This window comes from Mobula hypostoma, chromosome 8, assembly GCF_963921235.1.
Source record: "Mobula hypostoma chromosome 8, sMobHyp1.1, whole genome shotgun sequence".
NCBI lineage: Eukaryota > Metazoa > Chordata > Chondrichthyes > Myliobatiformes > Myliobatidae > Mobula > Mobula hypostoma.
This window is the reverse complement of record NC_086104.1, coordinates 41,983,316-41,996,367: the sequence shown is the minus strand read 5'-3', so window position 1 is coordinate 41,996,367 and position 13,052 is coordinate 41,983,316. Positions and strand designations below refer to the sequence as shown.

At 42.1% G+C, this 13,052-nt stretch overlaps 1 protein-coding gene across 5 annotated transcripts in view; it reads right to left on the bottom strand.

The window, feature by feature from the left end:
- The window catches only part of rcor3 (REST corepressor 3), a 78,835-nt gene that overhangs the window by 39,325 nt on the left and 26,458 nt on the right, over positions 1-13,052 (bottom strand). For 4 of the 5 annotated variants that reach the window (XM_063055719.1, XM_063055721.1, XM_063055722.1 and 1 more), the window contains exon 8: positions 8,195-8,413. In XM_063055719.1, coding sequence (XP_062911789.1) covers positions 8,195-8,413 — 219 coding nt within the window. The remainder of the gene's footprint in view (positions 1-8,194; positions 8,414-13,052) is intronic. The other variant, XM_063055720.1, reaches the window with a different exon arrangement.

Sequence of the window (13,052 nt, the reverse complement as noted above, 5' to 3'; positions counted from 1 at the left end):
ATCTAATACAGGATTTAATCTAATATTAAAATCTCCTCCACAAATTACTACCCCTGGAGAACTGACCATTAGGTCAAAAATATGTCTATAAAATGACCATTCACAACCTGGAGGAGCATAAACATTCAGCAGTGTTATTTCTGTACCTTCTATTCTTCCTGTGATTTTTACAAACTATCCTTCTTTGTCTTTAGTCTCTGAAATATGTTCATAATTAAGAGTACTTGATATTAAAGTAGCTACCCCTCTTTTGTGACTCAATTTATATGATGAATAAAATACATGCCTAAAGCCCATTCTTTTTAATTTTCCATGTTCAGATTGGCTCATACGTGTTTCCTGGAGGAAAGCTATTTGTGCCCTCTCTTTTTTCAATTTAGACATAATCTTATTTCTTTTAATTGGATTCAAAACCCCATTAACATTATAGGAAATTATTTTTACCAATTCAGTTTGCATTTTTCTCTAGTAGAAAAAAAACTCTCCTTTTCTAACCAAACAGTAAGCAATCCCTTCTCAACAGTAAACCAAGACATATAACCACACCCTAGACATTTTTGAACGTGTAACATTTGAAAATTTTTCCTGACTTCCCACAGCGAGGCCTGAGCACCGACCCGCCTCAGTTCAGAGGGATAACCTCTATCTTCATCCTGTGTTAGAGGGCCCTCAGCAGTTTGAATAACCATAGAGAATTTTCTCCTATTTTATGTCTCGACCATATTGCTATCATTCAAGTTATTCTGCCTAGTTTATTTTCAGTTACCAGTTTTCCTTTTACCTTTTAAGTCCAATTTACTCTTTTCAGTCATTTCTCTTAATTAATCTGTATTCTCTGTACATTCGCATCTGAATATTTGCAGCTTTTCCTTGTAGTTTGACACTCTGGTTCGAGTGGAGCGTCCTCGCCCCACTAACTGCCACGACTTCTGCCGAATCCTCTCCAGTAGCGACTCTGGTTGGGTGATAACTTTAATAGGTAGTCCCCGGCCCACCAGGTCCGACGTTGCCTCCTCCACCGTAGCGTAAGTTTTTGTCCCTTCGTCGTAAAAGACTCTCAGCCGAGCTGGATACAGGGTCTGGAATCTGATGTTGTTTTCCTTCAGGACTCTCCGTGTTTCCATATATTCCTTCCGTCTGGCAAGAATCCCCGGTGCGTAGTCGTGGTCTAAACTGATTTTACAGTTGTTCCACATGAAACCTTTATTTTGCCATGCCCTTTTAAGCACCTCTTCCTTCGTTCTGTAACTGAGAAATCTGACCAGAATCGATCTGGGCTGGGCGCCTGCCGGGGGCTGTGGTGCCAACGCGCGGTGAGCCCTTTCTATCTGTAGGTCTTTTGCGGCCGGTATATCAAGGTTCTCTCTAAGCAGCTTCTCTATGAAGGGAATCATCAATCCAGGTTTACCTTCGGTTCCTTTGGGAACTCTGTAAATCCTCACATTTTCCCTTCTTGAGCGGCCTTCTTGATCTATTAGTTTCCACTGGAGCTGGTCTTGCAGCTTCAGCATTTCTGCTATCACTTCCTCAGCGTTTTGTAGCTTCTCTTCAATTTCAACAATCCTCGCTTCGGCTTCATCTATCCGCGAGTTAGTTTTTACTATTTCTCCTTTAATATCTTCCAGCTGTTTGCTGTTATCTTGTCGGAACTCACGAATCTCTCCGAGAATCAAAGACAGAGTCACCGATTCCCCCTCATTCTCTCCGTCCTGGCTTGCCGTGGGGGAGCTAGGCCCGTCGCCTTGCTGCGTCTCTTTATGTTTATCAGCCTTCAGAGCGGACTTTTTAATCTTGTTCTTAGACATCATCCTTGCCCCTTTTATTAATATAGTTATGCTATATTAAGTATTTGTCTAAATTCGATTTTGGGGCAGTTTACCTTCTTTTTTGTCGAGAGACTTTTTCCCTTATGCCGCCATTCCCTTGATGACCCCGAAGTCCGGCCTGCAGGTTGCTGAGGATATTCTACGAGTCTGTGGTGGCCAGTGCTATCATGTTTGCTGTTGTGTGCTGGGGCAGCAGGCTGAGGGTAGCAGACACGAACAGAATCAACAAACTCATTCGTAAGGCCAGTGATGTTGTGGGGATGGAACTGGACTCTCTCGTGGTGGTGTCTGAAAAGAGGATGCTGTCTAAGTTGCATACCATCTTGGTCAATGTCTCCCATCCACTACATAATGTACTGGGTGGGCACAGGAGTACGTTCAGCCAGAGACTCATTCCACTGAGATGCAACACAGAGCGTCATAGGAAGTCATTCCTGCCTGTGGCCATCAAACTTTACAACTCCTCCCTCGGAGGGTCAGACACCCTGGGCCAATAGGCTGGTCCTGGACTTATTTAATAATTTACTGGCATAACTTACATATTACTATTTAACTGTTCATGGTTCTATTACTATTTATTATTTATGGTGCAACTGTAACGAAAACCAATTTCCCCCGGGATCAATAAAGTATGACTATGACTATCATCCAAACTCCCCAGCATCCTGGCCAAGCCACATTCTTTCAGCTACCTTTAGGCAGGAAATACAGAAGGTTGAAGTTCCACACCACCAGGTTCAAGAAAGGTTACTTCACTTCATCCATTCTGTCCTTGAACTGACCTGCACAACCATAATCATTACCTTAGAATATGCACTGCAATAGATTTTTCTTTGCTCTAATGGTGTTCTTTCTTGTAAAGTCTGTGTATGGTCATGTATGTAACTGACTGTGTTTGTTACTGCATTCACAGGTGGACAGCCAAAGTAGTAAGTTGTTCCTTTGACTTGCAGTACAGGTAATAGTAAGAGATTCAATTCAAACAGTGAATTTGGAACATTATCATCTAATATAGAAGAGTACAGCACAAGGAACAAGCTCTTCCGCCCACAACGTTGTGCCGAACCAATTCAATTAGTAATCAACTGGCCTACACAATGTCCATATCATTCTATTTTCCTCATATTCTTGTGCCTATTTAAATATCTCTTAAAAGTCTCTTAATGCATCTGCCTCTACCACTACCCGAGGCAGTGCATTCCAGGCACCCACCACTCTCTGTGTAAAAAAAACTTTCCCCTCACACCTCCATTGAAATTACCTCCTCTTACTTTAAATGCATACTCTCTGGTACGAGTCATGACAACCCTGGGAAAAAGATACTGTCTGCCCACTCTAGCTATGCCTCTCGTAGTCTTAGTAACCTCTTTCAGATCTCCCCTTAGTCTCCATTGCTCTAGCAAAAACAACCCAAGTTTGCCCAACCTCTCATCATACCATATGCCCTCTAATCCAGGAAGCATCGTGGTAAACCTCTTCTGTACCCTCTCCAAAGCCTCAACATCCTTCCTACAACTGGGCAATCAGAATTGTAGTGAGTACTCTAGGCAGGCCCAGCATAACAAAGCTGCAACATAACTTCCTGTCTTTTGAACTCAATGTCTCAACTAATAAAGAAAAGCAGGTCATATGCCTTCGTAACCACCCGATCAACCTGTGCAGTCACTTTCAAGGAACTATGAACTTGGACCCAAAGATTCCTCTGCTCATCAACTGTTAAGGGTTTACCATTAACAATATACTGTTGCTTTACATTTTGACCTACCAAGGCACAACACTTCACATTTTTCTGTGTTAAACTCCATCTGGCATTTTTCAGTCCACATCTGCAACTGATCTATATCCCTCTGTATTGTCAGTCTTCTATACTATCCACACCACCACTAATCTTTGTATCGTCTGCAAACTTACTAACCTACTCAACTACATTTTCAGCCATCATCTATGGAAATGAATCAACAATTAACGTTTTGGACCAAGACCCTTCATCAGGACCAAAAAGGAAGGAGGAAAGTGAAAGGGGAAGGAGGACAAGCTATAAAGTGATACATGAAGCCAGGTGGATGGGTGCAATGGCGGGGGGGGGGGGGATGAAGTAAGAAACTGGTAGGTGATAATCAGAAAAGGCAAAGGGCTGAAGAAGGAATATGGTAAGAGACAAGAGTGGTCCATGGGAGAACGGGAAGAAGGAACACTAGGGGTGATGATAGGCAAGTGACAAGAGGTAAGATGCCAAATTAGGGAACGGCCAAAGAAGAAGAGTAAAAAAATTATTACCAGAAAGAGAAGTCAATATTCATACCATCAGTTTGCTTTTCCAACCTGAAGAGCAAAAGAGGAGGTCATAGACTAAGATGTCAGAATAGTAATGGGGATAGGAATTATAATGGTTGACCAACAGGAAATTCCACTTTTTGCAGATGGAGCGGAGATGCTCGACAAGGCGGTCCTCCAGTTGACGTCGGTCTCAACAATGTAGAAGAGGCCACATTGGGAGCATCGGAGGTGGTGGGGGGGGGGGAGGGGTTGGTAAAGATGTGTTTGGTGACAGGGTCCATTTGAAGATGATGAAAGTAGCCGAGAAGGACGTGTTAGATGTGGAGGCTCATGGAGTGGTAGGCAAGGACCAAAGGAACTATCTCTGTCAAGGCAGTGGGAATGGGGTGAGCATGGATCTGTAAGAAATGAAGGAGATGTGGCAGAGGGCAACATCAATAATGGAGAAAGGTAAACCCCATTCTTTGAAGGGGCCTGGAAGGTAAGGCCTCATCTTGGGAAAGATGGGTGGAGATGAAGGATCTGAGAATATCATTTTTTTCACAATATAGGGTGGGAAGAGGCAAGGTCAAGATAGCCATAGAAATAAGTAGGTTTTTAAAAGATTTCAGTAGATAGTTCCAGAGATAGAGACAGGCAGAGACACAATGACAGACACGAGAGACAGGCAGACAGACAGAGAGGTCAGAAAAGGAACAAGTAAATTTAAGGGTAGGGTGGAAGTTGGAGGCAGAGTTGACGAAGTTAATTAATGCAACATGGGTGCATGAAACAGCACCAAGGCAGTCATCATTTGTGCTCACACCATCTTAACAGTGAGAGAGTTCCTCTAGTCCTCACTTAGCATCCCATAAGCCTCCGCATCCAACATATCATTCTCTGCAACTTCCTTCATTTTCAAAGGGATCCTACCACTAATCACATCATTACCCCACCCCCCTGCCACCCCACCACTTACCCCAGGGATTGCTCTCAATGTGATTCCTTGCCCACTTGTCCCTCCCCACTGATCTCCCCCCCGGCACTTATCCCTGCAAGTGGCAGAAGTGCTACAACTGCCTATTCACCTCCATTCAGGGCCCCAACTGAACTTCCAGTTGTGGCAGCACTTAGTCTGCAAGTTTGTTGCGGTTCAACACAGCCAGTGTGGATAGTCCTCCTTTTAGAGGTGTATATAGACAGGAACATGAATCACAAAGGCATTGAAAGCAATGCACTAAGTGCTGGTGAATTGGATTTGAATGGATGGACATTTGTTGGTTGGAATGGACATAGTGGGCCAAAGGATCAGTCCAAATTGTTTGGCTCTGTGTCTTAACTAAAAGTAAGATGATGCCGTCAAGCAGTGACAATATTTTGTGTGCAGCTCTAAAGGGAATGATCAGATATTTCCAATTTAGGACAACTGCATCTGAAATCCACAGTCACAGCCATGGGTAGAATTAGAAGTGGTAGAGGCAGGTTCGATTTTGTCATTTCAAGTTAAATTGGATAGGTATATGGACAGGAAAGGAATGGAGGGTTATGGACTGAGTGCAGGTAGATGGGATAGGTGAGAGTAAGTGTTCGGCATGGACTAGAAGGGCTGAGATGGCCTGTTTCCATGCTGTAATGGTTATGTTGTTATGTTATGTCTCCTTTATCTGGTGCTTCTGATAATACAGCATTCTCTACATTAGTGAGACCGGAAGTAGAATGAGGGACCGCTTTGTCTAGCACCAACACTCCATTCACAAGAAGCAGAATTTCCCATTGGCCAATCAGTTAATTCCTATCCCCATTCCTGTTCTGACATGTTGGTCTATGGCCTCCCCTTCTGCCATAATGAGGCCACTCTCAGTTTGGAGGAGCAACACCTCATATTCTGTCTAGCCTCCAACATGATGGTATGAACATCAATTTCTCCTTCTAGTAATTTCCCCTTCCCATTTCCTCCTACTTCTATTCCCCACTCTGGCCTCTAACCTCTTCTTCTCAGCTGCCTATCACATCCCCTTGATGCCCTGTCTCCTTTCCTTTCCCCCATGGTCTACTATCTGATTCCTTCTTCCCCAGCTATTTGCCTTTTCCCATTCCACTTCCCATGCTTCTTACTTCACTCCCCCCACCCATCTGGCTTCACCTATCACCTTCTAACTTATCCTACTTCTCCTCGTCCCATCTTCTTCCTTCCTTTCCCAACCCGATAAAGGGTCTTGGCCCAAAATTTCAACTGTCATTCATTTCCATAACTGCTGCCTGACCTGCTGAGTTCTTCCAGCATGTTGTGTGTGTTGTTTTGGATTTCCAGCATCTGAAAAATCTCATGTTTAAGGTATTCTGGTTGTACATAAGGAAAAAGCTTTCCATATATCAAAATGAATATTTTTTGAAGTGTAGTCATTTAACAAATTGACTTCTGTGGCTGCCATTTTATGCACAGATTTCACAAACAGCAAAGAGGTAAATCCATTTTCGTGGCACTAAATCTGAAATTGAAATCTGGTCAACAAATGAGAAATATCTCCAGGATTAGGAGTGGAGTATGGAGTTCAATTCTGATGCCGTCTGTAAGGAGTATGTCCACCAGGTGCTCCAGCTTCCTCCCATGTTCCAAAGACCAGTTTGTAGGTTAACTGGTCATTGTAAATTGTCCTGCGATTAGGCCAAGGTTAAAAAGGTGGGCTTCTGGGTGGTGCTGCTTATTGGCTGGAAGGGCCTATTCCACACTTTATCTCTAAGTAATTAAAATTAAGATCTTTGAACACTACCAGGGTATCATTTCATCTGTTCAAACCAGGCAAAATGTCATTGATTTGACATTTCACCCGAAATGAGCAATACTCCACCACTAGTTTTTTTTTTAAATCTTGCAGGGTGGATAGAGCATTTGAAATAATGTAATGCACCTTGCCTCCAAATTGCAGTTCTTTTGAAGACAATTTTGGCAACACAGTACAACATACTATTGCTAATACAGGTTGAGCACCCCTTATCTGAAATCAGAAATGTTTCTGAGCGCTGACATGATCTCACAAATGGAAATTCCACAAAACACTGGAAAAATTCCCAGGTGATGCGCAGGTCTCTGTGCACCACAGTTCTGAGAAATGACTTGGATATGGAATGATCAGAATTTAGTGAACAGAAAAACACTGCATGAAGTGAAACAGGAAGATCTCAATCATGTATTGAAAGAGTCAACTTTGGAGTCAACATGCACTGATCATGAAACAACCAAAGATCAGCATGATGAACTAAAAATTGAAGGTAATTTTATGAATTTTCAGCAGGTTGGTTGCAGAAATTCAAGAAAAGGCATAGCATTAAATTTTGAAATATCTATGATGATAAAGAGTCGACTGATCATGAAGCAGCAGAGGAATTAATTGATGACTTTGCCAAAATCATCGCTGAATGTCTGCATCAGTAGATAGTGTTATGAACAAGTGAAAGACAAAGACTACTTACCGGTAGCACATAAATTCAGAGTCGGAAATGATGGCGCTACCAAACAGCCACTGGCTGTCCACCTGGGCGTCCGAGGTAATGATAGCTTACCTTTCTGATGGCTCAATATACATGTAATTGTTTTGTGGATAAAATTATTAAAAACATTACTTAAAACTACCTTCCGGGTACACAAGTAAGCTATATATGTAATGTAAATGGATTTCATGTTTAGACATAGGTCCCATCACCAAGGTATCTCATTATATAGATGCAAATATTCCAAAATCTGAAAAAAATCCAAAATACTTCCAGTGGCAAGCATTTTGGATAAGGGATGCTCAACCTGTATATTGCACATTTAGTGCAAACAGCTAAAAGACAAATTCCTCCCTATGATTTAAAATTGCTACAAATTAGCTAATATTTGGGGATTACTGGATTAAAAAGCTAAGTTTAAGATGCAAAATAAATAAAAACCTGGTTCTAATGATTTAATTTATACTTTTGTTGTGAACTTTTAACACCTGCTAGAGTTTTAGCAGAATCAAGATTGTACTTTTGTTATGAAAATTACTCTGTAATCAAGATTATCCAACGTATACAAGAATCAAAATTTAGTTCTTTGGAATGTTATAACTACACTACAGGTATCCAAATACCTGGCGTTTCAATGAGATTAGTTCCATATCAAGTTGTCTAAGAATGGTACTTGCTGCATTTGGGCTGCAGGACATGGCTCCAACATCTTCTTGACTAAGATACATTCCTTTTGGTGGTCGACACTTGGACCGTAGTGGGTGGTGACGATGCTGCAAACTTGGAAGCTCACGTCTGACCGAGCCAACTCTGCTGACCTGCACAGGTGGATCAGGATTTCCCTAATAATAAAATGCACACAAGATTGCAGGTATATGTTATGTACTGCAAGAGACAAAGCATATTGGAAGTAGAGTAATACTTAACCATGCTTAAATTTACATCAACATCTTGCTATCTTAAAATGATAAGGTTAGAGAATTCCTGTGGATAACAATAAAAGTAGACCCCACTAAAATGCTCTCTTCTGCATCCAATGTAACCCCTACAAATATAGATTTTAAAAGCAAAAACATACAATCACAAAAACATTAAAATCTTTAAATACCTAAACGTAAATATTTGCCAGCAAACTACTTCAACCCCACCCGCCCCAGACATTTTCTCTTCTCCCGCTCCCACTGGGCAGAAGATACAAAAGCTTGCAAGTATATACCACCAGGTTCAAGGAGAGCTTCTAATCTACTAATCACTCTTGAATGGATCTTCCGGGCACCTAAGGGCAACTCGAGTAGCAGCAGTACTCTCAATGGATACGATTAAATATTCTTGTTTCAGCCTGATACAGCTAAAAAGCACACCTGCTCCAAGGTCAGTACAGTCAACGACGATGTCATAATACATTTAAGTGAATTATCGCTGCTTAAAACTGACGGAAACAACACTGACTGTGGACAGAAGAGTCCATGCAGGAAACGTGGCTGCAGGTCCGGGATACAGGTGCATTTAAGGAAACGGGGTTTTAAACTCCCAATACTGACCACCTTCCTGGCAAACGTGCAGTCTCTGGTGGATAAAATTGATGATCTCAGAGCTAGGGGGCTGAATCAGAGGGACATTAGGACCACACATCCTTTGTTTCACGGAATGCTGGTTAACCCCTTCCGTACTGAGTGCAGTGATTCAGATCGAAGGGTTTATTATATACCGTCAGGATAGATCTATAGAGTCTCTCAAAAGCAGAGGTGGAGGAGTATGCCTCATGATCAACTCTTCTTGATGCACAAATATATCAATGCTGTCCCAATTCTGTTCACCAGACCTGGAATATCTAGTAGTTAAGTGCCGTCCTTTTTACCTACTGCAAGAGATCTCCATGGTCATTTTGGTAGCAGTATACATTTCACCTCAGGCCAATGTCAATCAGGCTTTAGATGATCTGAGCAATGGGATCAACACACACGAAACAATGCATCCTAACACCTTCACCATCGTTTTGGGAGATTTTAACCAGGCCAGTCTGAAAAAAATCACTGAGCAACTACCATCAAAAGATCACTTACAAAACCAGAGGAAACAACACACCGGACCATTGCCGCACCACCATCAAGAATGCCTACTGTGCTATTCCACGCCCTCACTTCTGGAAGTCTGATCACCTGGCTGTCCTACTTCCGGAGTATAGGCAGAGACTGAAGACTGCAGCACCAGCAGTGAGGACCAAGAAGGTATGGACAAGGAAGCACAGGAGTACCTACAGGACTGCTTTCAATCGGTGGACCAGACTGTATTCAGGGATTCACTTTCCAACCTGGATGAGTATGCTGCAGCTGTTACTGACTTCATTAAAACATGTGTGGATGAGTGTGTGCCTACAAAAACTTACTATACATTCCCAAACCAAAAACTGTGGATGAACCAGTAGGTATGTCATCTGCTGAAGGCTAGAACTGTGGCATTCAATTCTGGCAACCCAGGCCTGTACTAGAAAACCAGGTATGATTTGCGGAGGGCTATTTCAAGGGCAAGGAGACAATTTCGAACGAGGTTAGAGACGACATCTCTGGCAGGGTCTGCAAGACATTACTTCCTACAAAGCGAAACCAATAGCATGAATGGCAGCAATACTTCACTACCAGATGAACTCAACGCCTTCTATGCCCACTTTGAAAGGGAGAACACAACTACAGCTGTGAAGATCCCTGCTGCACTTGAAGACCCTGTGATCTCTGTCTCAAGAGTCCAATGTTAGGTTGTCTTTAAAGAGAGAGAACCCTCGCAAGGCAGAAGGTCCCGATAAGAGTACCTGGTAAGGCTCTGAAAACCTGTGCCAACCAACTGGTGGGAGTATTCAAGGACATTTTCAACCTCTCACTGCTATGGGTGGAAGTTCCCACCTGTTTCAAAAACAAACAGTGCCTAAAAAGAATAATGTGAGCTGCCTTACTATCACCCAGTAGCTCTCACACCTACAGTGATGAAATACTTTGAGAGGGTGGTCATGACTAGAATGAACTCCTGCCTCAGCAAGGACCTGAATCCATTGCAATTTGCCTATCGCCACAATAGGTCAAAAGCAAATGCTATCTCAACGGCTTTAGACCACCTGGACAACACAAGCACCTATGTCAGGATGCTGTTCATCGACTATAGCTCAGCATTTAATACCATCATTCCCATAATCCTGATTGAGAAGTTGTAGAACCTGGGCCTCTGTACCTCACTCTGCAATTGGATCCTCAACTTCCTAAACGGAAGACCACAATCTGTGCGGATTGGTGATAACATCTCCTCCTCGCTGATGATCAACACTGGCGCACCTCAGGGGTGTGTGTTTAGCCCACTACTCTACTCTCTCTATACTCATGACTGTGGCTAGGCATAGCTCAAATACCATCTATAAATTTGCTGATAATACAACCATTGTTGGTAGGATCTCAGGTGGTGAGAAGAGGGCATACAGGAGTGAGACATGCCAACTAGAGGTGTGGTGTCGCAGCAACAACCTGGCACAACGTCAGTAGAATGAAAGGGCTGATTGTGGACTTCTGGAAGGGTAAGACGAAGGAACACATACCAATCCTTGTGGAAAGAGTGAGCAATTTCAAGTTCCTGGGTGTCAAGATCTCTGAGGATCTAACCTGGTCCCAACATATTGATGCAGTTATAAAGAAGGCAATACAGCAGCTATACTTCATTAGGAGTTTGAAGAGATTTGGTACATCAACAAATACACTCAAAAACTTCTATAGATGTACCATGGAGAGCATTCTGATAGGCTGATTCACTGTCTGGTATGGAGGGTCTACTGCACAGGACCGAAAGAAGCTACAGAAGGTTGTAGATCTAGTCAGCTCCATCTTGGATACTAGCCTACAAAGTACCCAGGACATCTTCAAGGAGTGGTGTCTCAGAAAGGCAGCATCCATTATTAAGGACCACCAGCACCCAGGGTATACCCTTTTTTTGCTGCTGCCATCGGGTAGGAGGTATAGAAGCCTGAAGGCACACACTCAGCGATTCAGGAACAGCTTCTTCCCCTCTGCCATCCGATTCCTAAATGGACATTGAACTCTTGGACACTACCTCACTCTTCTAATATATAGTATTTCTGGTTTGTGGCACAATTTTTAATCTACTTAATATACGTATATTGTTATTTATTTATTTATTTATTATTATTCTATTTTGTTTTTGTTAAGTATTGCATTGTACTGCTGCTGCTATGTTAACAAATTTCACGTTACATGCTGCTGATAATATACCTGATTCTGATTCTAATATAAGGTGGACTCTTTACCCCACAATCTACCTTGTTATAACCTTAACACGAGGAAATCTGCAGATGCTGGAATTTCAAGCAACACACAAAGGTTGCTGGTGAACGCAGCAGGTCAGGCAGAATCTCTAGGAAGAGGTACAGTCGACGTTTCCGACCGAGACCCTTCAAATCTCTTACTAGCTCTTCTTTCAGTTAGTCCTGATGAAGGGTCTTGGCCCGAAACGTCGACTGTACCTCTTCCTAGAGATGCTGCCTGGCCTGCTGCGTTCACCAGCAACTTTTATGTGTGTTGCTTGTTATAACCTTGCTCTTTTTGTTTCCCTGCACTGCATTTTTTTCGGTAACTTTTACTTTGTTCAGCATTGTTCTCGTTTTACCTTATTCTAACTCAGCACCCTGTATAATGATTTGATCTGTATAAACAGTATATACAAGACAAGCTTTTCACTGTATCGTGGTACATGTGACAATAATAAACCACTAATACCAACCCTTGGCATGGGTCTAGGGGACAAATGATTGAATATCCATATACAAGAGCAAATAAATTAATTTGTATACAGCAATTTGTGTGCAAATTCCTGGAATCTATAAATTAAAATGAGTGAATATTTTGAAATGATAAGTTTCTTGCTACCAATATATTCAAAGACCTCACCCATCCCGAACATTCTCTTTTACCCCTTCCCATCGGGAAAAAGGCACGGAAACATGAAAGCACGTAGCACCAGGCTCAAGGACAGCTTCTATACTACTATCATAAAACTATTGAATGGTTCCCGAATACAGCAAAATGGATGGATGGTTGACCTCATAATCTACTTTATGATCTTACACCTTATTGTCTACCCTGCACTGCACTCTGTACACTTTACACTGCACTCTATTACCTTACCTTGTACTACCTCAATGTAGCGTTGTAATGAACTGATCTGTATGAACAGTATGCAATCCAAGATTTTCACTGTACCTTGGTACATATGACAATCAATAATAAACAATTTACCATTCTTTATATTTCCAAGCAGCAATTAGTTTTGAAATTGCAAGATGCAACATTGTAAGCAAAGTCAAGACCACTCTCAGCTAGAACAGCACACAGCGAAGAGACACCTGACACAAATGGTCTGGAAACTGATGACATCTTTAAATAAGCAATTATTACTTTGTCAACTTGTACATAAATAGATCTGTTTTAA